The sequence below is a fragment of the Lissotriton vulgaris genome, chromosome 1_1 (genome assembly GCF_964263255.1).
Source record: "Lissotriton vulgaris chromosome 1_1, aLisVul1.2, whole genome shotgun sequence".
Taxonomy (NCBI): Eukaryota; Metazoa; Chordata; class Amphibia; order Caudata; family Salamandridae; genus Lissotriton; species Lissotriton vulgaris.
The window spans coordinates 1826156806-1826183795 of record NC_141685.1 but is presented as its reverse complement, the minus strand read 5'-3'; the positions used below and the strand labels follow the sequence as shown (position 1 = coordinate 1826183795).

At 47.2% G+C, this 26990-nt stretch overlaps 1 protein-coding gene across 1 annotated transcript in view; it reads right to left on the bottom strand.

Annotated features, from left to right (window-relative positions):
- Positions 1-26990, bottom strand: part of WASHC4 (WASH complex subunit 4) — a 975954-nt gene that overhangs the window by 785266 nt on the left and 163698 nt on the right. The window contains exon 10 of the mRNA XM_086919270.1: positions 12687-12807. Coding sequence (XP_086775396.1) covers positions 12687-12807 — 121 coding nt within the window. The remainder of the gene's footprint in view (positions 1-12686; positions 12808-26990) is intronic.

Below are 26990 nucleotides of genomic sequence, written 5' to 3'. Positions count from 1 at the left end.
CTAAAACCACTTACGACAGATGTAGGTTTCCCTGTATCTGAAGTCACTACACCTAATACCTATAAGTCAATTAGTCAAATGGGTAATCATAAATAAGATTATCTCTATAAAAAGAATATAAAATGAAATGAATTAAAAAAGAGATTACATCATGAAGTGCTTTTCGTGTGCTTTGTCTACAGTGCATATCAATTTTTAGACAGGTCAAATTCCATCCCCATAAGGCCTTTCAATCTTGAAGGCAGAGTGCGGAGTTTTAAGTGTGAGGGTGCCCCTGTGTGAGCAGGCAGCCCTACAAACTTCGGAGTCTTTTCTCCCAGGTTGTAAGTGCAACAGCCTTAACGACATACAGGGTGGCCATGCTTCATTACGTGATGACCATTTCTAAACTGGCTGTACCGAACCCTGTCATGTTTGGTATCAAACATGTTGGAATCATACCCCCACACCGTAAACGGTGTGGGAGGTACGAGTCCATGCACTATAAAGCTCCTCCAGGAGGCCCTCGGTGCTCCAGTACCCGTCTTCCAGAACCAGACAGCAAGCTAGGGCTGCTGCTGGCCAGAAACCCATTTCTGCTCTGCTGCTGGGCCAAGCTCAAGCAGAGGAAGACAGAACAATAGGTATCCTGTCACAAGGAGGTGTGACCACCTCCCAGAAAGGGTTTATGTATTGGGACAGAGTGGGGGGGCTTGACTGCACCTTTGGTGCCCTTCTTGCAAACTCCAGTTCAAACCAGTTCAGGGAGCCTTTGGTTTTCGCTGTGGCCCGAAACTGGACAAAGGACATGGGAGTATCCTCCCCACTTTCCAGCCCCTCCTCTGGGAGGAACCCCTGAATCGTTCCAACCCTTTGCTAAGGGTACTTAAGGGCTTACCAGTGCGTGGGTCCCTAGATTTGTCATGGGACAAGATTCAGATCACATACCACTTCAACTTCGACCGTCTGGACACTCTGGACTTCGCTTTGGGAGCCAAAACTGCACCGGGGAAGATTCCTGCTGCTTCTGGTCTCGTCGTCCTGCTAGTCTTCTGCAACATCTGTGCCCATGCTCCATACAAGTACTTCACCAGGCCTGTGGACATCCAAGACAGCCAAAGGAATCTCCCTTGAAGTGAAGGAGTCACTCTCCTGCATCCGGCAGGCAACGCAATGCAGCAGACCGGTCTGCTGCACCTAGGCTTCCACTGTCGTCCTACTGAGTTTGAGGCCAGTATCCCTCATCAGAACCGCTGGAACAGAACCCCTGTGCACTGTGTCGACTTGCCATTGCCAAGGCTTGTTGACTATCTCCTCCAGAGATCTTCCGGCTCCAAGAAGCTCCAACCTCAAGCAACTCCTGCAGCCAAGATCTCCACCCTCACCGCTTTCTCTGCACCGCGGACCTTCTTCATTGGTGAGCTGCTCGAGGTCCTCTTGCGACTCCTGTGCCTTCGGCCGGTGGGTCCTCTTGAGGGTCTTCTTTGGCTGCTTGCTTGGGCCTGATCTGACTTACCTGGCCAGGGTAAGTCACTTGGACCTTGCTAGTCCCGACACTGAATCTTTTTTGTAGACTACATTGTTTGCCGCTGCCAAGGCTTGTTGGTGCCCCTGCCAGACACTGACCCCTTGGCCCGCGACATCCGGCGTTGGACAGCTTGTGAACGGCTCCTAGTCTTCTACAGCATCGCCTGGTCTGCACAGCTGCAACTTCAGGGGCACAGTCAACCTCACCTGCCTCTCAGACATCGGTGAGTATTCGTCTTCCATGCTTCCTGATCACTCCTGATTGGCATAGACTCTATCCTCTAATCTTGCAGGTACCTCTAACCTTGAATCCACCTTTGGATTCCACCGGACTCCGTCTTCTTCTCCAGTGGCATCTTTCCTGAAGTCCTCCAGTTTAGTCTAGGGCGGTTTCCGATGTCACTTAACACCAAGGCACTTGGCTTCCCTCATGTAGGTATCATTGGTTCCTGGTGTACCAACAGTTGGGTGACTCTCCAACCTTCCATCTTCCAAGGGGTTTTTTCAGGGTCCGCTGGGAAGGTGCTTCTTTTAAATTGCAACTGTGACTTACCTACTGACTAACATTGAGCACGCAGTCGTGTTCCCACTCTCAACAAAACCTCTGCGGGGTTCCTAGATACTCACCTTAAATGGTTTCTTGGGTCCCTGGCTCTTCTACGTGTTCAGAGTCCATTCTTAACTTGAGTTTGTGGTTCGCATTCCACTATTTTAGTATATGGTTTGATCTCCCCATGGAGACCACAGTGTATTTGTGCTACTTACATGCTTTATTTCCTAAGTATTGTGTGTATTGTGTTTCTATCTTCGGGTAGGAGTGAGTGTTTGTAATAAAATACATATTTTTATAGCTACACTGTGTGGTTCTTTTTCACTTAACCTTATGGTATAGGTTAAGTACTGGTGAAACAAGCTGCTTTACACTCCTTCTGGACTAAGCCTGAAGGCTGCTCTCCACACCTACCACTTTGAGAGCTTTCTAACGTTGTCTAAGACCACTAAAACACCATAGGGTTCGATGGATTAGTGCAGGGTGCTACGCTTACATAAGTGAGCACCATATACTAAGTCAGCCTCTCACAGTGTCAAAGGGGGGGAGGGGATCTACTGAAACAGATCAGCCACATAGTGCTTTTTGATATAATTGATGGACACCATCCTGCGTTTTTTTTAAACCAGACTACTGTAACTATCCATTGTAATGTGTTAGTGATCATAATATAAACAACATAAATATGTCAGCCTAAATAGGAGGCAGATATGAGGCAAACTGTACTGCGTGTCTAAAATTCCTCACTCCCTAATTGAAAGATAAAAGAGCTGGCAAAGCAGCATAAGATAGAAGCAGTTAAAATGGGCACAGTAACAGTGTACTTGATACCAGAGACACCCTCCTCACAGTGGTCTATAGGCATTTTTCTCCCAAGGAGCATATCCCACCCCCCATATGCTTCTAAACTGTTTGAAGAAAAGGAGAAACTAGTATTTTACTGTTATTGGATGCTCCTTTCATCACAACTTCTATCTCTCACTTACTTGGACCCAACTTCCACTTGTCAATTTTACTTAAATTTCCCCACACTTCTGCTTTTCTTATTTATCCTCCTATATTCTACTTATTATAGAGTATCACAAAAATAACCATCGAACAGGAGTTTGTTCACACTTCCCAATACACATATGCTCTGTAATGTGAATGGCTAATACTTAGTCTAAGAAAAAAGTGTGTTTGAGTCCTGCACACAGACGTGGCGAGTCCATGCCTCTCCCTGCTGATCCACTCAGTTAGAGGTTCCATTCACACAGGCACGGCCTTACGTACCTCCCGTGGCCTCCAACATCGGACTAAGCCTTCTACAGCGCCATGAAGCCTCCGGGCGTACGAGCGCTTAACAAATCCCAACTAACATTAACATTAACATTAAGCAACGCTTTCCGCTGCTCCACCCATCGATTGGTTCCCTTAATCCAGGAGCCTCCGACCGCACCTTCACAGGTCTCTTGCACGGGTTAAACTCGCATTGAATTCGGGCGCCCCCCTCGAGATACTACTACACAGCCAGCACTAATCCAAATCACAATCCGGTCCTGAAGATGATCCTGACGAAAGAGGATCGAAACATCGTCGACCGTTCAGCGCAATAGATGGCGCATTCCCCAATGTGGCTAGATTCAAATAACTCCTCAATTTTACCAAGATTTTCGCTTTGCAATTTAGTTTCAAGCCACATTTACCATTTGTTTTCACTGTATGTATCTAAGCACCTTGACAACAAGCGCCGTTCCTGCTGATCACAATTGCCACTTGCGTCGTCACTTCCTGTGTCACCTTCACATGTTTAGCACCAAGTCCAATTCGGGTTGTTTTGCATTTATTGTTGTACAGTGCTGTTACAAATGTATATCCCATATTTTCTCTTTCCTTTAATTACACGATGCCATGAGCACGTTTCAAAACAATTGAGTCTCCTTGTCTCTGTGCGCGTAATACTTTTAGTATACCTTTTTAAATATCCTTTTAAATAACACCAGTTGAGGTATTGTTGTTTACTATCATGAGTCCTACAGATGAGGCATACTTTGCAGTTAAAGCGGCAACTTTCTTCTTTTGAAATTGGGGCCTGAAAAGAGGTAGTCCCTCTGGAGTGGCTGATCTCGTCTCTGCTGAGCGGTCTCGCATTGTCTATGATACTGGCGCTCGCCACCACTGATTTGAGAATCCGATGTGTCCTGTAAAGAACTTGGAGAGCGCTGATCAGGAACTTGAAACCTCTCAGATGTCTTAATTTTACTGCGGTCACGCAAACCATATCTACGCTCAGATGCTTCAGGTGTCAATGGACCAGCATGTGAACCTTGCTTCTGTTGATGCCGCCTCGGATTCCTATTACAATTATTTTTAGGAAAGACTGGACCCTCATCTTTTTCAGATTGGGTCTTTTGTTGAGTTTGTGTGAAAGCCTTACACCCAGATTATTGCGGCCTAAGGTCCTATATGCTTTAGCAATATTCTTCGGCAATTCATAATGTTTATCAATGTCAGCAATAGCCTCTAAGCGTTGACTCACCTGTAAGCAAACTGCCTCCCATTTTATGTTAGCCAGGATCATATTGCAAACAATATCAAACGCCCTGACCAATCTCATCCCCCAACTCAAGGGCAGCCTCTGCCCCATGTTCCTACTGAACTTTTTTTAAGGACGGATGGTCCAACGGTCATGGAGGGGGTGCCAAAACACAGTGAACACTGCAACAGTAGCTCCATGTTCAAGGCAGGATCGGGTGGGGGTTTGGGGGTTTCTTAAGATGTTCTGTTAGTATTATTCCAGTTTTCACATGTGCGCAGGGGTTTAGTCTTGATTCCACACTATCAGTCTTAACACACATACCTACAGAGATTAGATGACGACACAGTCATGCGCATCCCCACCCGCGGATTTGACCATAGTGTCATGGAATGTTAGGGGCCTACTTAATAAGGCTAAGAGGGGCGCTATTCTCCCTCAAACAAAGCAATATGGGCCGACATTCTCTTTCTTCAAGAGACCCATCTTCTGGGTGCCAAGGCTCCCTGTCTTGCCAAGTTTGGGATCCACACAATACATCATGCTGGGTTTACCAGGGGATCACAATGGACCGCCATCCTCATACACCACTGCATTTCATTTATACACACTAACCATTGGTTAGACCCTGGAAGACGGTGCGTGCTTTTATCGGGCAAACTTTATGGGGAACTTATCAATCTGGCAGCATCTATGCCCCTCCCCCACTGGATAATACCCTTGTAAAAAGATATCTCGATTATGGGGGGGGGGAACACCCAGAGGGCTTGACCCTCCTAGGCGGGGTCTAGAATTAGGCTATAACATTGATTGATAGAAGGTGCGCATAAGGGCGAGAACCTCCAATATATAGATCCACACTTCATCTTCTAGCTACTACGTTGGGTTGGTCAGACATATGGCGTGAGTTCCATCCCTCCGAACTAGGCTAAACCTACCAGTCCGCTGTCCATGGACCTCTGTCCCGGTTACACTATATGTTCATTCAGCAATTATATACACCGGATCTCCCATATATCTCACCTTTCCAGAGGTTTGTTTGATCATTCGCCTGTCTTGTGTAGGATCCGCATCCATTGCCACAAACCTCCATTTAGGTGGAGGATGTCCCAATGGCAGCTGCGGGACCTGGAATATCTGGAGACGCTGTCAACAGTAGTCTCAGATTATTTTGAATTTAATCTGGCCTCTGCCCCTTCCAAGGGCATCTTATGGGAAGCTTTGAAACCTACCGTTCTCAGGGCTGATATTAGTTTTCGTGCTAATGCTAAATGTCAGCAATCGGCACAATTGTCGGAATTAGAGAACCGTCAGAGGACTCTAGAGGTGCAATGCGTTGCTGACCCAACCCCACGTCTCCAGCGTAACCTACTTCAGACACAGCAACACATTCAGCAACATCTTATGGGAGAGGCAAAAGAAATCTGGTTAATATTGCAGCATCGAATCTACCAATGAAGGGGCAAATCAAGTAAAATGCTTCATAGTCTATGCCAAGCAGAGAAGTCCCCAGCAAATGTTCGGTGCTCCGGAATGAGGATTGTGTCTTGTGCTCATCCCCAACAGTTTGTGCGCAATTTCTCACTCCTTTATGCGTGCCAAGAGCAGTTATCTGCGGCCACTATAGCAGAATTTTTGAGAGACATACTCCGCGCAAGCTCACAGATGATGCACGGGAGCAACTAGACGCTCCCATAACTACAGACGAACTTAGAGCAGCATTGATAGTCAAGCGCCTGGGTCAAGCCCATGGTCCTAACGGGTTCCCTATGGAATTACTTGGACCGCATATGAATACATTGGGTCCACACCTATTGGAGGTATTACATGAAGATATTGACCAACACCAGCTTCCCCAAGACTGGGGACATGCAGAGATTGTCCTCTTCTTGAAACCAGGTCGCCTACCAGAAGATCCCTCATCGTACTGGCCCAAATCCCATCAACTTTGAGCCCCAACTATTGGGCAAAGTTCTTGCAAACCGTCTTAGGACCTGTGTGCTAGATATGATTCACCCGAATCAGACAAGATTTATGGCACACCGCTCTATGCGCCATAACACCAGACGAGGGCGTAACTCCATGGCAGGAGCCCCCGAACTTGGACACCCCGCAGCGATTCTACTGGAGGATATCGACAAGGCGTTCGACTCCCACAGCTGGTCGTATCTCTTCCAACTTCTTGAAGTTCTTAATTTTGGCCCACCCTTCTTGGCCTAAGTACAATTGCTCTATACAGGGTTGACAGAGTCAGTCAGGATTACAGGGCACCGCTCAGCCCCGTTACCCATCTGTCGAGGCAAGTGGCAGGGTTGCCCCCTGTGACCATTACTATTTGCCCTCGCTGTGGTACCCTTGGCAGTGTGGGTGCGGGGTGACCCGGTGCTCAGGGGCTTTGAGTGATCCCCATCCCAATCCCATCGCATCGCGTGATATGCGGACAATGTCCTCTTTTTCTTTGCACAGCAGAAAATATGTACAGTGCATTCCATTCCACAGTTCTTAAGCGTTATTTTTCTAGTGCCCTCTTTTGCAGAAGACTTTGTACTTTCGGAAGAAGATGAGCTAATGAAAGCCTATGTCACACTGGAGAAATATTCACAGAAGACTATATGAATTGAGGGCTCTCAGACCCCATTTGGGGGTGGAGGGATGGGTGGGAGGAAAGGGTTAAGGGAGTAGGCAGGTACCACTGGGCCACAACCATGGCGGTGGTGGCCATTTGCCACTGGTTTCCTAGGTCCATCCTACAATGGCTCTGCAAATTGTGCCAAATAAGATATGGTGCCCACTTCCTTCCTCTGTCTCACTTTCATGTGACTCAAGCAAATATATGAGTACCGGCATAGGCTAGACAAAGGTGCAGAACACTAGCAATTACCGCAAAGACGGGACCGTAAGTCACTTCAATTTTCTTTTTGCCGGGCGCTACTGATCGAACAGCCAGGTCTTGAGTAGCCTCCTGAAGGTCAGCAGGTCTTGGGTCTGTCGTAGGCTCAGTGGGAGGGTGTTCCATGTCTTGGTGGCGAGGTGGGAGAAGGATCTCCCACCAGTGGTTGTTCTTCTGCTGAGCAGGACGGTGGCGAGTGCGAGGTCTGCGGAGCGGAGCTGGCGGTTGGGGATGTAGAAGTAGAGTCATCTGTTGAGGTAGGCTTGGGCGGTCTTGTGGAGTGCCTTGTGTGCGTGGATGAGGAGTTTGAAGGATATCCTCTTGTTGACGGGGAGCCAGTGCAGGTTTCTCAGGTGCGTGTGATGTGGTTGTGACATGGTACGTCAAGGATCAATCATGGCGAGGCGTTTAGGATGCGTTGCAGTCGTTTGATGAGCTTGTTCAAGGCTCCCGCGTAAAGGGCGTTTCTGTAGTCGAGTCTGCTGCTGACGAGGGCATGGGTGACTGTCCTTCTTGTATCAGTTGGGATCCACCTGTAGATCTTGCAGATCATGCAGAGGGTGTTGAAGCAGGAGGAGGAGACGGTGTGGACTTGCTTGGTCATTGAGAGCGTTGAGTCGAGGATGATTCCCAGGTTGCGTGCATGGTCGGTGGGTGTCAGGGCTGCCCCCAGTGCCGTCGGCCACCAGGAGTCGTCCCAGGCTGAAGGGTTGGAGCAGAGGATGAGAACCTCTGTCTTGTCAGAGTTCAGCTTCAGCCAGATGATCTTCATCCTGTTGGCGGCGGTCTTAATACCTTCGTGGAGGTTGGCTTTGGTGGTGATGGGGTCCTTGGTGAGGGAGAGGATCAGTTGAGTGTCGTCGGCGTAGGCGATTATGTTGAGGTCGTGCTGTCGGGCGACATGTGCGAGCAGGGCCATGTAAATATTGAACAGTGTTATGCTGAGGGAGGATCCCTGGGGTATGCCGCGGATGATCTTGGAAGCTTCGGATCGGAATGGGGGGAGGCGGATGCTCTGGGTTCTGCCGGAAAGTAAGGAGGTGGTCCATTCCAGAGCCTTGTCTCGGATCCCTGCGGCTTGGAGGCGTGCGCATAGTTTGCGGTGGCAGACGGTGTCGAAGGCGGCGGAGAGGTCCAGGAGGATGAGGGCTGTGGTCTCACCGTTGTCCACCAGGGTCCTGATGTCGCCAGTGGCGGCGATGAGGGCGGTCTCGGTGCTGTGGTTGCTACGGAACCCTGACTGGGAAGGGTCCAGGATCCTGTTTTCTTCGAGGTATCGGGTTAGCTGTCTGTTGACAATCTTCTCGATGACCTTGGCCGGGATTGGGAGCAGAGAGAAGGTCTCTTGGGTCTGCCTTGGGTTTTTTGAGTAGGGCGTTGATCTCGGTGTGTTTCCAGCTCTCTGAAAAGATTGCGGTCTCGAGGGAGAGATTGATGACGTTGCACAGGTGGGGTGCGATGGTGCTGCTAGCTTTGTTGAAGATGTGGAGAGGTAATGGGTCTGGCGGGGAGCTGGAGTGGATTGTGAACATGGTCTTGATGGTGTCATCGGTGCTCACGCTGGCCCAGGCTAGCAGGGGGTCGTGATCGATGGTTTGCGGAGGGTCTGTTGTGTTGCTGTCTGTTGGGGCTGTCTGGGTGTTGAAGCTGTCGTGGATGTCTGCTATCTTGCGGTGGAAGAAAGTGGCGAGGGAGTCGCAGAGGGCTTGCGACGGCGGGATGTCGTTGGTGTTGGAGAGTTCCTTGCTATTGCGTGTGTTGTTGTCGAGGCGGTCTTTGAAGGAGGTCTTCTTGGCAGTCCTGATGAGGTGATGGTGGTTGCGGATGGCGTCCTTATGGGCTGCGTGGCTGTCCGGAGTCTGTTTGCTGTGCCATTTCTTCACTAGTTTCTGGCAGGCTTGCTTTGAGACTAGGAGTTCTGGGGTGAACCAGCTGGCCCTCTTGCTGGTGTCTCTGTGGGGGGGTTTCTTCAGTGGGGCGAGGGTGTTAGCGCAGTCATTGATCCAGCGTCTGAGGCTGTGGGCAGCGTTGTCGGTGTTGGCGGGATCGGTGGGAGGGCTGAGATCGAGGTTTGCATGTAGTTGTCTTCGGTGATTTTGCTCCAGCAGCGGCGGCGGATCTGTTGGGTGCGGTGGTGTGTGGTGGATTTCTGGAAGGTGAAGTGGATGCAGTGGTGGTCGGTCCAGGGGAGTTTGGTGGTGCGGTTGAAGGAGATGTGCAGGCTTGAGGAGACGACGGCGTCAAGCGTGTGGCCGGTGGAGTGGGTAGTCGTTGTGACGAGTTGCCTCAGTCCGAGGTTGGCAAGGTTATCAATCAGAGTTGTGGAGTTGCTGTCGTTGTTGTTCTCAAAGTAAAAGTTCAGGTCTCCGAGGAGGATGTAGTCGGTGGAGGTCAGGGAGTGCGTGCTGATGAAATCGGCGATGGAGTCGCTGAACTGGGGGCGAGGTCCGGGGGGTCTGTAGACGAAGTGCCTCCGAGGGTGGAGTTGGGGACTGTGTGGATCTGGAAATGCATGTGTTCAGTAGTGATGAGAATGTCGTCTGTGTTGGTCGAGACCCTGATGCCGTTCTTGTGGCGATTCCTCCTCCGACTCCATTGGTGCGGTCTCTGTGGGTGATCTTGTAGCCATCTGGGATGGCTATGGCGATGTCAGGTGCGGAGGAGTCATTCATCCAAGTGTCAGGAAGGGATGATGTGTCGAGCAGGCGCTCGGCGGCGTATTTGCATGCGGAGCGGGTGTTCAGTAGAATGCATCGGAGGTGGTTGAGGTCTTTCTTGGTGGGTTATTCGTCGGCTCTGAGGCTGGTGTAGCTGCAGTTCCAATAGGTGAAGGGGCAGTGTGTGCGTTTCGGGCAGCCTTGAAGCAGGTGAGGGTCCGTCCGGAGTTGAGAGCATGCAGTTTGCTGGCATCGTATCGGCGGTGGTCGTCGTGGTGGATGCGAGGAGCAGGGCTTCTGGCGCTGGGCGCGGTCCAGGCGCGGACAGGTGCAGACGAGCTTGCCTTAGGTGCGCAAGCGATGCGCCAGCGGTGCGCGGCCACGCATCGGCTGTCATTTATGGGGAGGAGGGGGGGATTGCAGGTGGGAGGCCGGCGCAGGGACAGCAAATGGGCAGTCAGGGGGGCAGGGCTGCAGGGGATGCAGCAGCTGGAGCGGGAGCAGTGAGGGACGACGAAAGGAACAGAAGGCAAAAGGGCACAGAGTTAGAGGGGCTAAGAAGGAACAGAAGGTAAAATGGGCACAAAGTTACAGGAGCAGTGAAAGGGACAGAAAACAAGACGGGCACCAGGTTACAGGGGCAGTGAAAGGGACAGAAAGCAAAACGGGCACCAGGTTACAGGGGCAGTGAAAGAGACAGAAAGCAAAACAGGCACAAGGTTACAGGGGCAGTGAAAGGAACAGAACGCAAAACGGGCAGAGAGACACGGGACAGCGAGGGGAACAGAGGAAAAAAAACGGGCACAGACCAAGTAAGGCGGCGGGGGAAGACAGAAACCACAGTCACAGTCACAGACACTGAATAACAATACGGCACTACAATGATACTAACCTACGGCCTAGGGCCTCGAACCTCTCAGAAGCTGCAGCTGGGGCAGGGATACACAGGCAGAGCTATGCAGAGGGGGAGCGACCTACCTAGTAGGGTCAAGGGCCTTCAATCTAACACAAGCAAGTGTTAGTCTATCAGTTACAGCCCGGAAGGGAGGTGCTGATAGGTGCTCAGCTTCAGAAGTTGCACCTCTGGAAGCTGATGAAATGGCCCCTCACAAGTAAGCACCTTTGGCGGCAGAGGAAGCAGAAGGCCCTCAGAGTTGATTGCTGGAAAACTGGGATACAAAATGACAAACTGTTGAATAGTTCTTTAGACAGCTCTCTGCGAGCTGCAACACAGGACAAGGGAACCCTGAAGACTTGGGGTTAGGACTGGCCTCTCTTCCTCTTAGCAGTCAGCTACTTCTGGGTGCCTCACACCCTTGAAACACTCTGGGCTTCTCCTACTGGACAGTCTCTCCACCTGCAGGGTCAGGCACACTCTTCCTTCTCTCAGCAGGCCGACAGGCTTCCAGGTGCGAAGGCAGGCCTTTTGCTTCACCACCAAGTGGCAGACATCTGGTGATGTCCCCACACCTATGGTAGACAACAGCCCTGGTCATACAGCAGTCCTCCAAGGACAGTGGGCAGAACCCACTTCCTTGTTTATGAAGGACCTGGAACAAACTGTACATACACACACCATTGACATACACATGTTATGTCAGTGCAAGGCTTCGGGTTTTACTTAACACCAAAACTTTAACATAAGAGGGATTAATCAACCATGTTCTCACTGACAGAGAGAAAAAGGGTTGGTCACACACTAAATTTACCAAGCACAGTAATGCTGCTAGCGTCAGACTCGGGCTTGAGCTCACTCGTTTAGTTTCTAACCAAAAGTTCTCCTAGAAAATGCAGGGACTTCCTCTAATCTAGTCCAACACAACAAACTATCATCTGTGTGCTGCATCACCACGTAATCATTAGTCCCAAAATCCTGACCAAAGCACACCAGTGATCATCTGCTGAATGTCCAGTTTCAGACAAAAAAAGTCAAACCAAACCTTTTCGCAGCAAACCCATTAGGATTTGTACCTCTAGTGTTGCATGAACCTGCTGAGGACCTGCTTAGGAGGGATGCCCACCTATAGAGGTGGCATATCTCTTACAAAAAGAGTAAGACACCAACAATTTGTATTTATATCCTAGCATTAGGATTGCTCAGCTCTTCTCAATGGTGAGCAAGCTAATGATTCTAAGTAATTATTCCTACACAAGGGAGTCACGGTCATGCATACGGCGGAGCCTTCGGTCTGATACTTTGGATTACTTGACACCAAATACAATCTGGCATCTCATCACAGGATATGGCAGTCATGGACAAAATGGCATCAAAAGCAAAAGTATCACCTTAGGAACCATTTTGGATGGGGAAAGCATTATGGATTTAAAAATCCATTATATTTTGCTATTTAAGATGATGGTTCTAAAACACACCGAAAACAGAGCAGGGTGTAGCAACATGTTGTTGCTACATACCTTGTACACAGTATGCTGATAAATGCAAATACACAATCAAAGCACTAAGACTCCCCTGGAGGCTGCACAAAAACTCATTTACCGGAGAAATTTGTTCCAGAGGTCACAGTATTATCTTACACAATATACATGTTATATGCAAGCATTTTGTACCTGGAATATCACCCCATCAAGTAACTTTCCTTCTAATTTTAAAAGAAGCTTCTCAAATGGTTTCAATTTATCTTCCTGAACTCCGAACTTCACAGGGTTGTGATGAACAGATTTAAGCAACCTGCAAATAAAAGTAATTGACAAAACATTAGCCATATTGACAAAACATTACCCATCTCCACCGTCTAGAGGTTAATGGTAGCTAACTCTCAAATTATTTTAGCTATCAGGGACAAGGAAAATGTTACTTACCTTGTAACCATCTGTTCCTAGCCTGCAGTACTGTAGATTCATATGCTCTGCATATTCCTGCCATCTAGTGTTAACACAAACATTTGCTGATTGTTTTCAGCCCACAATGCACCAAGAATCAAATTCAGAATATTCCTCAACCCAAGCAGGTGAGTTTTGTCAGTGGAGTGTATTGGTGAAAGACAGAGCATGCAAGAGGTGTGAGAAACCTCAAAATGCAGGGAGGTGGAAAGGTGCTTGTAAAGCTACTGCACTACAAGCTACCAACAGATGGTTACTGGATAAGTAACATTTTCTGCTGGTAACATGTGTTCCCATGGATACAAATGCGCGGCATGGAAAAATGTTCGGCATGGACTAGTGTAGTTTCAGCCACTTAGCGAGCAGACAATACTGATGTCTGGAACAAAGTTCTTAAAATAGTTTGGCTATCAAGGCCTCCTGATATGCCTCAATATCCATACAGTAGTGGTAGATTAATGTGTAAGGGGCTGAACATAAATATCGGCTAGTGGTATGTTTATTCAGAAGGTCGTAGTAGCTGCCATCTAATGAGCGGAATGTGATCTAGGGGTTACATATAGAACAAGTTACGTACCTTTGGTAACGCCTTATCTGGTAGAGACTATCTGGAGGCAGATTCCTTACCTTTGAATATTCCCAGGCATCAGACAGGAATCGAAAATGTTTCATGAGCAGTACTCCTGTGCTCATGTAGGTGGTATTGTTCAGCTCTGTGTGGTGTTGTTTACACCGGGAGTGATGTGTGTGGTACTTATATAGGCACTACCCTAGAGTGCCGACATCGTTTTTTCTTTGCGACTTTCCACACGGAGCTATGAAGAATACTGACCACTGCTGTATCAAATTTGGGGCCTTTACTCCGAATCTGTTCGCAGTGTGGGAAGGATAGGTGGGTCGGTAAGGAATCGGCACCTAGCTAGATTCTGTACCAGATAGAGTCTGTACCAGATAAGGAGTTACTGAAGGTAAGTTACTTGTTAATCTGATAGAGACGTCTACTCACAGATTCCTTGCCTTACAATAGATACCCAAGCAATACCTCCCCAGAGGTAGGGCAAAGAGATAGATTACACTAGAAAGTACTGTAGGACCAAACAGGCAAAATGCCTGTTTCAATGGACTGGACTGACAAGGAAGTAGTGCTTCATAACCGTGTGCAGAGAAGCCCACGTTGCTGTCTGACGGGTATCCTGGGCAGGTACTCAGCAAGCTACCACAGTGGTCGCAGCCTTGGCTATGGTAGAATGAGCTTGCAAACATCAAGGAGTTTGCTTTTTGGCCAATACGTAGCAGATTTTGATGCAGAGCACTAGCCATCATGAGACGGTCCATTTCTGGACCACCTTTCTTTTTTTGGCTCAGACATACCCTACAAAGAGCTGATCGCCCACCTGAAACTCTTCTGTGCGGTCAAGGTACAACGACAATGCTCTTTTTGGGTCCAGGCGATGGAGTCTCTCCTCCTCTTTGGAGGGGTAAGACAAAGCTCTCCTAGTTTTCCACAATAATTAAATTCAGCTATTGTAATACCGGAGTTCATACGAGCGTGCTAGGAGGAAAGGAGGTAGCTACCCTCCAGGCGAGTTTGGCGTGCTCAGAACACGGAGAAACAGCGCTGTTTGATGTTTCTAGAGGGTAAAACACACCATTTGTACCGTGATTTAATTGAGCGAGTTTTGAAGTACCACGAAGCCTCTCCATGACGAGGAGGACTCACTGTTATGTTGAGGTTTGATGGGAAGAAGTAGTGGTAAACAGTGTATTCAGTTTAAGCTACGGAATATCATCCTGCTTTTCAGGTGATGAGTACAAGGTGCCAGCGACCGTTGTTTGTTGAACGTTGACCATCAGTGAGAATTGTTATTGGATTAAGTTTCCATATAGTGTGCATTTGACCTAGTGACAACAGTGATTCCTGGATACGGGATGTTTTGAACGCATTGTACCCCTGATGAAGGGATAATTTCCCGAAATGCATTGGAACCTACAACGGCGTTGATGTCATTTCATTATATTAATTTGTCATATAAATTTGAGATATGTTTGTATTTTTTGGGGAATCACCAGAACTATGGTTAATATAATTGTGATTTTGAAATAAAATGTATCAAATGGTTATTGATTGGAATACAGGTTGTGCAACTACATGATTTTGTAAATATAAGATTGAGTAAGCAAAAGCATATGTAAAACAAGTAATTGAGGTTCCAAAATAGCAAACAATAGTGTTTGCATTGCAGTGCAGGCAGGAACAAGTGATAGCAGTCACATGTATTAAATGATGGCCTGAAAGCATACTAAAGGGGTTCGTAGGCTGCTGGGGGGGGGGGGGGGGGTGAACTGGCACGACCTCTTACTGCCTGTCCCACGTGGTCTGTGAGAACTGCGTCTCCGGTCACGAAAAGATTGTAAGCATTTATGGCCAGAGAGGCTGGGAATGTAAACAGGTGGTTGGAAGCCACTCTTGTGGCCACGAAAGGGGCAGAAGACGGACTGGGGTTGGTATGGAGCCACATAAAGGCCCAAAGACTTACCTGTAGCTCTGCTATCCATGAAACACTCAAGCTCCGAGTCGACCTTCTCTCTGAATAACCGAGAGCCATCACAGAGCATGTTCATGAGTGAGGCTTGAATATCCCCCAAAAAGCCAGTGGTTCTCGGACAGGCATGGCACTTAAAGGACACAGACTGTGAAATTGCTAAGCCCAGTGATAATATTGAGCCCACATCGGTTGGTGAACTTGGCCACACCCCTCCCATCAGCAATTGTGAGTGTGTGTGGCTCGGGCCTCATCGAAAACCATGAGAAGCACTTGCGCAACAGAGTCCCAGAAAGTATGGGAGAATTGGACCAAGAAGAATGCAGTGTTCACCGACCGCAACGGCAGGCTGGCAGAAGAGAACATCCTCTTTCAAAAGGTATCCAGTCTTTTGGATTCCCTGTTTGGTGGAAAGGTAGGGAATGCATCAGGATTCATTTGGGAGGTGGAGGCCTGGACCATCAAGCTCCCTGGGGTGTGGTGCTGGGTGAGCAAACTGGAATCCCCTGGGGAGGGCGATGGCGGTGTAATTGTCCTATGCACCGAAGCCACTGTACCAGGCCTGGACCAGGCCCTGAATAGGACATCTGTAAGGGCTTCATTAAATGGAAGTAATGATTCTGTGGGGGCCACTCGCAGTTAAAGCCTCCACTGAGGGTACAGTAAGGTAAACCAGTAGGGGCCCCTCCCGCGCCCATGTGGCCTGAAGGCGCTTCAGCGTGGACGGGGACGCCCAAATATGAAGTGCATTGCCTCATAAAATTAGCGCTAATGGGGGGGGTTGCTCCGGCTACTGGAAATCCTGGGAGGCGCAGAGACGGAAAAGGTGCAGGCTTCACCACAGAGCTAGGCCTCGAGCGCCCCCACCTTTCGTCACTTCGCTGGAAGACTTTAATGGACATGGCGAAGTTGAAGATCTCTTGGACTTCTTACTCTTCTTGTACTGGTAGGATTTACCCGATTTTCCCGACAACCTCGACTTAGACTAGGAGCACTTGGAATGGCTCCGCAGCCGATCTCAGGACCTTCCTCTTGACCGAGATCCTCGTCTGAGATCGTCACACATCGAGATGCTTGAGGGACTGCTCTCTCAAGGCCTTGGGGTGCATGCCGCAGTAATTGATGGAGGTCTTAGCATCATAGTAGCGCTCCATGCACCAAAGATACACCAAATGTGGGTCCGTCACCAACATCCATCAGTGACAGGCACCATATGGCTTGAAACCAGCCTTCCTAGCAGACATCCTCGATGCACGTGGAGACAAAGTCTTGAAAACTCTTGACAAAAAGTCGAAAAAAGGTCAGTCATAAAAAACTTGAGGAGTAGCTCTTCTCCATACCTGTGCTGACTGGTGCGGAAAGAAATACTGTAGTGCCATTTCTGCCAGGGTCTGGGTGTGGAAATAAGAAAAGCAAATGAATTGTTTGGTTGACATGAAAAGTGAGACAACCTTTGGTTTGATATCAATCTATCATACTTGCATAAGTGCTTCCCCAACAGTCAATGCTTGCAGCTTCTCGTCTCCTACTCGAAGATCTGATACCAACCAGGAAGGTAAACTTCTAAGACAGAAATGCACGCCACAAACATTTCGTGGTTCAAAAGGATGACACATCAGCCTTGTTAGAATGATGGTTAGATTCTAAGGTGGTGCTGAAGTTCTTGAAGTAATTACTTCTGAACCGCCTTGACATCAGGTATCTTAAAGAGAGGAAAAGGTTAACTGTTTTGCAGGTAAAATGCCACTGCAGCTAAACATAAATAATAGAAGTGTATGCTAATCCCACTTCTCTTAGTGTAATAAATCGCACATTATATTATCAGATGCTTTCCAAAACAATAGTAAACACAACCGCTTCCACTTAGAAGCATAACAGGCTTGTGTGGTGTGGTTTAGGTGCCTCACACATAATTTGTACATACTCTTAAAGTTACCAAACTCCAAGACCTTAGACACCAGATTGCGATATTTAGTTGCCTGAGTTCTGGATGTATGAGCTGACCCAAATGCCTAGTCAGATGATCTGGCCACAAAAGTAGTCTTTCGTGTGGATGCAAAGACATCTCCCAGAGAACTAAATACCAAGTCTCCCTAGACCAAGTAATAGCCACTCGAATGAGGGTTATAGATATATGCCTCAATTTCCTCAAAAAACATGGAATCAGAGGCAGTGGAGGAAAATATTTAACAAATATCCTTATAATTCATCCATAGTGCGATTGCTTCCCTCGTGCAGCAGTCATACACTAAAAAGGTAGCCACCGATTTTCACTAGAAAAGGTGTCTTCATATCAAAATGAGGCAACACAGCAAAATAAACCTTGGGGCGAGTGAAAATAAAAAAGAAAAGCACCAATATTTCTGTACATTGTATCGGTTGTTAAGGCGTCAGATCAGGTCTGAATTCACCATGTCTGCAGAGCAATATTTTTCATCATTGTGCAACAGGCCTGGAAAGGAATCGCTCTCCTCTTCAGCCTTTTCTTGCAGAAGAAGTGTTGAAACCAGTTCAAATTGAAAATGAGTGGCATCTATCTCACCCGGGCTACTGATGTCAAAGACCTTTAGGATCACCTTGTAGGGGCCAGTCCGCTTGCCCATGAGCGGAAATTAGTTTCACCACCATGTTTCCTAACTTCCCTGGTACCCAGTTAGCATTGCCTCCTAGTCATAGCACTCCTCATGGACCATGGACAGGAAGCCAATGAGACATTCATGGTGGATATACTGGACTCCTGAGGGTCTATGTGAAGTGCTGCACACACTCATTAGTCTGGGGAGGCTAGGTTCCGTGGAGAAGTAGTAGGTAATTCTGCTTGCTCCCACATCACCCTCCAGTTTTGTTGGGAGTAAGTAGAGTATTTAGCCCCAAATCCACAGAGTGTGCGCCCTGGACGCTTAAAGGTGTAAACAACATTCACAGGGTGACGGTCTTCCTATTGGTGTGCTCAGTGTAGGTGACTGCGTCCCGCATCACATTCTCCAGCCGACCTTGAGCACACCATTGGTCTCCTTATAGAGGAGGCCAGAGAGGTTCTTAACTCATCCAAGACACGCTAAGCAGTTAATTGCAGGCTTGGTGTAGCCCTGGATGGTGTCACAAAGCACCATCCTATGCCTCATCGTACCCCTTTGCCGAGACCCTTTCCTCCTTTGCCGTGTCCAGACATGGTCTTCTCTCTCTGGGTCCAAAATAGGATGGGTAAGACGAAATTGGTTCCTCGGTCAAATGCCACAGTCTGAGGAAATTTGACACTGATGAAGATCCCAAGGAGGACCCTAGTCACCATCTTAGCAGTAGTGTTCCTATGGAGTCCCATCCTAGCGTAAATGGTGGCATGATCCGCCACAACAATATATAATTGTTGCCTAAGGCAGGGGCGATGACATGTATCAACAATGTTATTACACCTTTCACATGGTACACCACCCAATGGTAAGGGGTTCCAACAGTGCCTTGGTTTGGGCTCAAGGCTTGCCTTTCACCTGACAAGCTGCACAGGTTCTGCCGAACCTTTCTACATCTTGGCTCATACATGCCCAGTAAACAAAAGCTAATACCTGTCCATTGTCTTTTTGATGCCCCGTATACCTAGCTAAAGGTAACTCATGTGCTATCAATAACAGAAAGTTCCTGTGTATTTCTGTGACTTCTTGTCACTTGCTGGCACAAAATCTTTGGTCCAAAGACTAGCTATAAAGGAACTTTTGAGGGTCTTATTGAATTGTTCCATCAATTCATTAATCTGGAGGTGGTAGGGGGTAGAGAATACAGCATTCCAAAACTCAGTCAGCCTCTGGAGCACCACCTACCTAATCAAATCAATAGCCCATACCAAGTCACAGTGGATAGCTTCCTGTTGAGAAGAGCTGTTAAAAGTGAAATTGATTCAATGTAGCACAAAGCTGCAAAAGACGACCCTTTTTTCTTGGAGGAAAAAAAGCCACAGAACATGCTTATGAAACTTCATAGCATCACATCCACACAGGCACTTTATTGATTCTGGGGGGCGGGGGGCACAGTGGCAGGTTGCAGTTTACACTGCACCAACACCACAGACTGGAACAGGGACCTCATGAGTGCCCAACAGAAGCGCAAGCACATGGAGCAAGTTACCTCACCTCCGCTCGCAGTGTGAGGATCAGGACCAGGGTCACAATACCTCAGCAGATGCCTGGCAGGGGAGTTCCTTCCATGGATCCTTCCATGGGCTACAGCAGGCTAACTGCAGTTTGCCCTACACAACTCCTTGATGCCCTTTTTTTAGGCAGTCTTTACTTCATGCAAGGGTACCCACGCCATCCTTTCTCAGCAGCCTGTAGTCATCTTCCTTCAAAGTAGTTTCAAGATAGCTTTTGTTGGCGGTATATAGAACTTCCAGGGTCCTGTTCCAGAACCTGACAAAGAAAGTTGGTAAGAACAAAAGTTACTTACCTGTAAACTGTGGTTCTTGAGTATTGGTGTCTTTCATAGATTCACATGCTTGAACATTCCCCGTCGTCGAATTGGGAGTCCCATGGTAAATAACATAGCAATGAAGCCATAACACAAGCATATATACATAGAGAAAGCAAAACCATAGAGTTTTTTTCTAGATAGACAACATATCACTTCTATGATATATCTTCGTCATTATGTTTTGGTCCAAATTCCGGCCAATCGGGTGTCAGCACCCTCTTAGAATGTTCTCCTCAGAGGCTCAGGTCCTCAGATTTTCATAGCACAGAGTAATATAGAGCCAAGAGATAAAGAAAGCCTCTGAGGGGAGGAGGGTGGGTCGCATGTGAATCTAAGAAAAACACCAATACTGGAGAACCACAGTTTACAGGTAAGTAACTTTTGTTCTTCTCCAGTAATGGGGTGTCTTTCATAGATTCACATGCTTGAATAAGAGTAGTGAGCAGTATAGTTAGAATAATACAAGGTACTTATCATTCCACTTAATGATAATAATAATAATGGTAATGATAACCATACCCATACATAGTACAAAAGACTGAAGTATATACCAAAGAAAAAGAAAGTACCTTGTATGCAGGAGGAGGGAAGCAACAGAGGCTCACCTTATTTAAAAAGATTTCGAAGGACTGCTCGTCCCACGGCTGAGTCAGCGTTGTCCGCAGCATCTAGACAGTAATGCCTCGTAAATGTGTGCCTGCTGGACCATGTTGCAGCTCTGCAAATGTAATGAAGAGGCACCCCAGCAAACAGCGCTGTAGACGAGGAAACTTTTCTAGTAGAATGCGCTCTAACAGATGCAGTAGGCGGTTTTCCCGCTTGCTGATGGCAAAAGGTAATTGCAGTAGATATCCAGCGTGCAATTGTTTGTTTGGTGACTGGACGTCCTTTCCGCATTTACCCATAGGCCACAAAAAGCTGACTTTGCCAAGTGTAAAAAGAAAAATGCAAAAATTGCTCTGGCGTGGAATGTATAGGATGCACCTGGGACCATTGCACCATAGACAGAATCTTTTCCATTTGAGTTTGTATGACTTCACAGTTGAAGGTGCTCTTGCCTTTGCCAGGACCTCCCTACAATCCGTAGGAAAGTTCAAATTCAGAAATTCATAGTGCTCAGGTTCCAAGCCGCTAAGCGTAAAGATGCTGGGTCGGGATGACAAACTTGGCCCTGGTCCATGGTTAGAAGATGAGGAAGAGGGTGAAGAATGATCGGGTCGCACTGTGACAGGAGCAGGAGTTCTGTGAACCATACTTGTCTCGGCCATCTGGGAGCTAATAGAATAATGTGACCGGGTTCTTTCCTCATTTTCCAAAGAACTCTGGGAACTAGAGGTATTGGTGGAAAAGCGTAGGCATATATTGTCGACCAATTCATCAAAAAGGCATTTCCGCATGACTGTTTGGGGCAGCCAACTTGCATAGGACAGGCATTTTACGGTTCAGATGTGTTGCGAATAGATCTAGATTCGGGCGACCCGATACCCGAAAAATGTGATCCAGTGTGGGTAACTCCCACTCATGGTTGGTTGTAGAAGACCTGCTCAGAGAATCCGCAAGATTGTTTGACGCTTCCGGAACATGCACTGCTGAAAGGACGACCTGATGCTGAATCGCCCAATCCCAAATCTGCGGAGCCTGATGGGACAATAGGATGGATCTTGTGCCTCCTTGTTTGTTTATGTAGTGCATGCACGTTGTGTTGTCCGTTCAAACCAACACTGATGCTCCTTGTATGATGGAACGGAACGCTTTTAGAGCTAGATAAATGGCCAGCAATTCTAGTAGATTGATGTGACAGGTCTTTGGCTGAATGTTCCACTTTCCTTTTACTGTTAATCCCTGAAGATGCGCATCCCAGCCCTCTAGAGATGCATCTGTTGTGAGAGTGTAGCTTGGAGCGTCCATCAGGAACGGACGACCTGAAGAGACATTCTTTTCGAGAGTCCACCACATGAGATCTTTTTTCATTCGAGATGTGACTCTGACTACATCGTTGAAGGTTCCTGAAACCTAAACCCATTGTTTGTCCAATTCCTCCTAAATAGGTCTCATTTTCAGCCGGCAGTGAGGGACAAGAGGGATGCAAGAGGACAACATCCCTAAGAAAGATTTCAACTTTCGGACGGAAGCGGACTCTTTTAATAGAAGGGAGGCTGCTAAGTTGTGAAGACGCAGACGTCTTTCGTGGAACACAAAGGTTTTTGCTAGCTTGGTTTCTAGAATGGCTCCCAAGTCTGTTTTGAGTAGGGAGAAATTGAGACTTTTCCATGTTGAATGTGAGGCCCAGGGACTGAAAGAGGGTCATGCAGATTTGAGTGTGTCTGGAAGCCTGCTGGAATGACCCTGCATTTAGCAGGCAGCCGTCCAGGTATGGAAATATTTGTACTCCTTGCAGGTGAAGGTAAGCTGCCACCGGTGCGAGGACCTTGGTGAACAAACGGGGAGCGGAACAAAGTCCGAAAGGAAGAACTTTGAGATGGAAGTCCTTTCCGGCAACTCTGAATCTGCGAAATTTTCTGTGCATTCGCAGAATTGGTAGATGAAAATAAGCATCCTGGAGATCCAAAGTTGTCATATATTCTCCTAGAGAAAGTAACGGAAGTACCTCCTGAAGGAACAACATGCGAAACGTTTGTTTTTTGATGTACTTGTTTAAGGCACGTAGATCCAGAATCGGACCCTATTCTCCTGGCTTTTTCTGTATGAGGAAGAACCTCGAATAAAAACCTCTGCCCCTTTGGAGTTTTGGCACCACTTCGATCGCACCTTTCCTTATTAGAATTGTGAGTTGGTTTAAAATTTCCTTCAGATGGGCAGGAGGTGGACCTGTTTGTGGAGAATTGGGAGGAATTTGTAGGAATTCTAATGAATGACCCCTGCGTACAATATCCAGGACCCACGGATCTGTAGTAATTAGTGACCATTTTGAGTAAAAGTGTGAGATTCCACCTCCAACCCGTGAACAAACAGGCGGGACTAAAAATGGTTTGTGATAAAAGTCATTGTTTCTTGGAAAAGTCCTTTCCTCTGTAAGAGGATTTACCTCTGTATTGTCTGTAGGATGAGTGTTGCTGCCTGTACGATGGCTGACTCTGGGAGGAATATCGTTGTTGCCCTTGTTTATATTGACTGGAAGTACCTCGAAAGGAGGAAGAGGACCCACGACCTCTTGCGCCTCGAAAACTTTGCCTTTCAAATTGGAGAGTTCCAAGAGCACGGGCCATGTTGGTGTCTTTCTTTATTGTCTGAAGGGCATCATCTATATGTTGCCCAAACAAAGATTCCCCATCATAAGGCATGTCTAATATTTTTGTTTGTACCTCTTGACGAAAAGACGTGGCCTTTAGCCAGCCCTGTCTTCTGAGAACCGCAGCCCCAGCCAAAAGGCGGAAACCAGTAGAAGAGACGTTGATGCAGCAGTCAATCATCTCAGAAGAAATCTTTTCTCCCTCATGAAGAATTTTCAATGCCTCTGCCTTTGAAGATTCTGGTATTAATTGAACTAGAGCGGAAATGTCCGACCACATTTGCCGGTCGTACCTGGCAAGAAAGGCCATTGAATTGGCTGAACGGACTGTTGCTGCCATTGTTGAAAATTTCTTGCCTAAAGCATCAAGGCACCTACCTTCACGGTCAGGTGGTGAGGATATTGGAGATGAAGGATTTCTTGATCGGCGCAGTGCCGCCTGAGTAATGATGGAATAAGGCTTTGTCTGAGAAATTAAACAAGCAGGTGTATTTGCGGGTGCCTTGTACGTTTTGTCCAGCCTCGGTAGAATAGCTGGAATAGGATTAGGATTTTTCATGATTTTAAGTCCTTCTTGCCAAATGAAATCGATGATGGGAATAGAGCGCACTTGTTTTTGAGGCTGCTCTTTAAAATCACATAAGAAGGAATCTTCTTCGGTTATCGTCATGGGAAGTTGGAATCTTTTCGCTGCGCTTTCCATGGGCGCATGAAAACTGCTAATGTCTAATGGTGGGGAATCTAGAGGAGCTGGAGTGGGGGATGGCGTCTGAATTTGGTAGTTGTCCTATTCTGAAAGTATGGATCTATCATCCAGCTCACCCTATTCTCTCTCATCATCATCATTGTCTTCATCATTGCCCTGCTGTAAAACGCGAGGGGTCTGTTGTTGTGTCCTGGTCGTCGACTCAGAAGATGTCACAAATGGGTCTTTAGTGGCTTGAGTAGGTGGTTGAGGTGCTGGAGAGGTCTGTACTGACATCGGAAAACTGAGATTATAATCATTCAGCATATACTGTAGATTAGAGATAAGCGTCAAAGGCATCTGTGCCATGAGAGGCTCAGGTTGCGTTCCACGTGTTGAATAATCTTCCTCTTCTTATTCTTCTAGGTCTTCCTCCTCATCTGAGTCCTGACATTTTATGAGCAGTTCCGAAGGACTTCAAGCCACACTGAATCTATCATCATCATCAGAATCTTCATCATCTAAAGAAAATAACTCTGCTGGAGGCTGAGAAGGAGTTTGAATCGGCATTAGAGCCTCTAAAGACGAATGGCGCTGTTGAAGAAGAGAACTTGAAGACTTCAGTGGAACTAAAGCCATTGTCGACGGAGCCATTGTCGACGAAGCCACCGGCGACGAAGCCACCAGCCACCGTCGACGAAGCCACCAGCCACCGTCGACTAAGCCACAGTCGGCTTAGCCCCCGTCGACTAAGCCCCCGTCGACTAAGCCCCCGTCGACTAAGCCACCGTTGACTAAGCCACCGTTGACTAAGCCACCGTCGACTAAGCCACCGTCGACTAAGCCACCGTCGACTAAGCCACCGTCGACTAAGCCACCGTCGACTAAGCCACCGTCGACTAAGCCACCGTCTACGACAAAGCAAGCGTCGACAAAGCCTTCCTCTTCTTCTGCTTGGATGATATCGTCGACGATTTCAAAAAGGTATAGTCAACATCTTGCAATCCTTAACTTGATATTCAGGATACAGGCAATATATACACTTTTTATGAGGGTCTTCAGAATGAAGTCTCTGCTTTCCACAGGAACCACACGGTCTGAAGAGGGACTTCTTGGTGATAGACATTCCTGGGAGAAAAAGAGAAGAAAACTGAGCACAGCTCAGGGAGACTCCCTTCACACGACTTGCGGTAGAAAATCTGAGGGCCTGACCCGGAGGAGAACATTCTAAAAGAGTGCTGACTCCTGATTGGCCAGAATTTGGACCAAAACATAATGACTAAAATATATCATAGAAGTGATATGTTGTCGATCTAGGAAAAACTCTATGGTTTTGCTTTCTCTATGTATATATGCTTGTGTTATGGCTACACTGCTATGTTATTTACCGTGGGACTCCCACTTTGACGACAGGGAATATTCAAGCATGTGAATCTATGAATGACACCCCAATACTGGAGAATCAGTGATCCCAAACTTCACATCAAAGGTCTTTCTAAGTCTCCATTAGTGTGTAAATCCTGGCTCTGGTCGCTGACAAATTCAGATTAGAGGTTTCTGCCCAATTTTGCAGAAAGAAATTGCCTTCCAAAGCAACTTGTTCAGTGAAGTAGAATAGAAGCCTGCTCTGAAACGTCACCTTCAACCTAGAGGGCACCAGCAGAGTAGCATTTGCTTCAATAACTTGAGGTATCCACATAAATCAGAGTTTGTGCATAAGGACATATTACATTTTTTTAACCATTATGGTCCCATGATTAAAGAGATGAACAATCTAAAAAATCAGTTAGTATACACAACTGAGAATGTTTTAAGTGAAGGTATACTCTCAGACACATTAAAAAAATTTCCATTTAAAATAATATTAAAATATATATAGGTAGTTATAGTTAGGATTATTTTGTATAGGGAAATCGCAACATTCTATTGGGAATAACTTTGGCGTCGATTGAGGGATCTGCCTGTAATTTTCCTCAAATTTGCCTCGCTGCGCTCCGCTCCTTCCCTGACAGCTTGGGGGGGATTCGTCAAGCGGGGGCCGAGATAAAAGGGGGGTCCCAAAACGTGTTTTCCCCATGCTAATTTCCATAGGGCGGTGGGACTCACTTTTAGCCCGAACGGCTGAATGGATTTCCACCAAACTTGGCAAAATTGTAGGGACTGGTAGCCCGATGTGCCTTTGCTATGTCTTAAGATAAGTGCTCCAGTGGATTTTGAGTAATTTGGGTTAAAAAAAATATATATATCCATAAGCGCGCCCCAGTACGCGCACCGGGACGCGCTCCAGCACGCTACGCGAGTTCGCGAGCGGAAAGCTGATTGGCTCTCGGGTGTTCTGTCAACATTCCAAACAGTCCGGAGCCGCCGCCATCTTGTGTCTCGGTAGGATCGAGACACAAGAGGTGGCAAAAACAAAGGGAGAAATGACCAAAAGGGGGCAGGGTAGACCCCCCCCTGACCCCCTAGGTTTGATGTGGGGGCCATAAAAGGTCCCAGCGGGGCAAAAACATTTATTTTTTTTCGATTTGCGCGGGGGAGCGCCCGGTACGCGCACCGGGGAGCGTACCATGGGGAAAAAAGAATGACAGGTTTTTTTCAAAAAAAGAAGGATTTTTTCATAAATTGGAGGTAGTTCTAAAAAGAACTGGGTTTTTTTATTCTTTTTGTTGTTTTATATTTTTTTTATTGTTTTTTGTAACATTTTTTACTTTTTTTGGCTTTTATTAACAATTTTATATTTTTTTGTTATTTTTATGGGGACAAACAGAAAACAGGGAATTGTAAACGGCTCAACTGGAGCAAAAAAAATCAGAAAAAAATTAAGGTTTTATTGGGCACTTGTGGTTGTCACCAGCACGGTTGATGAGTTTAATGTTTTGCTCACTAGCTAATTGTCCTTCCACAAAATATGCAAACGATTTTAAATTCTCCAAACTTGGGTTGAATGTTTGGGATCATCTCCCTTGTCTCTGGACCCGATGGAGTGGGTTGTTTACTTTGGGAGGTGCTGGGAAAAGATTGGGGAGGGTTTCTGGCCAGTTCCCTGACCTCTGCCCTAGCATAGTTGTTAGGGTGCCGGCGTTGCATGTGGC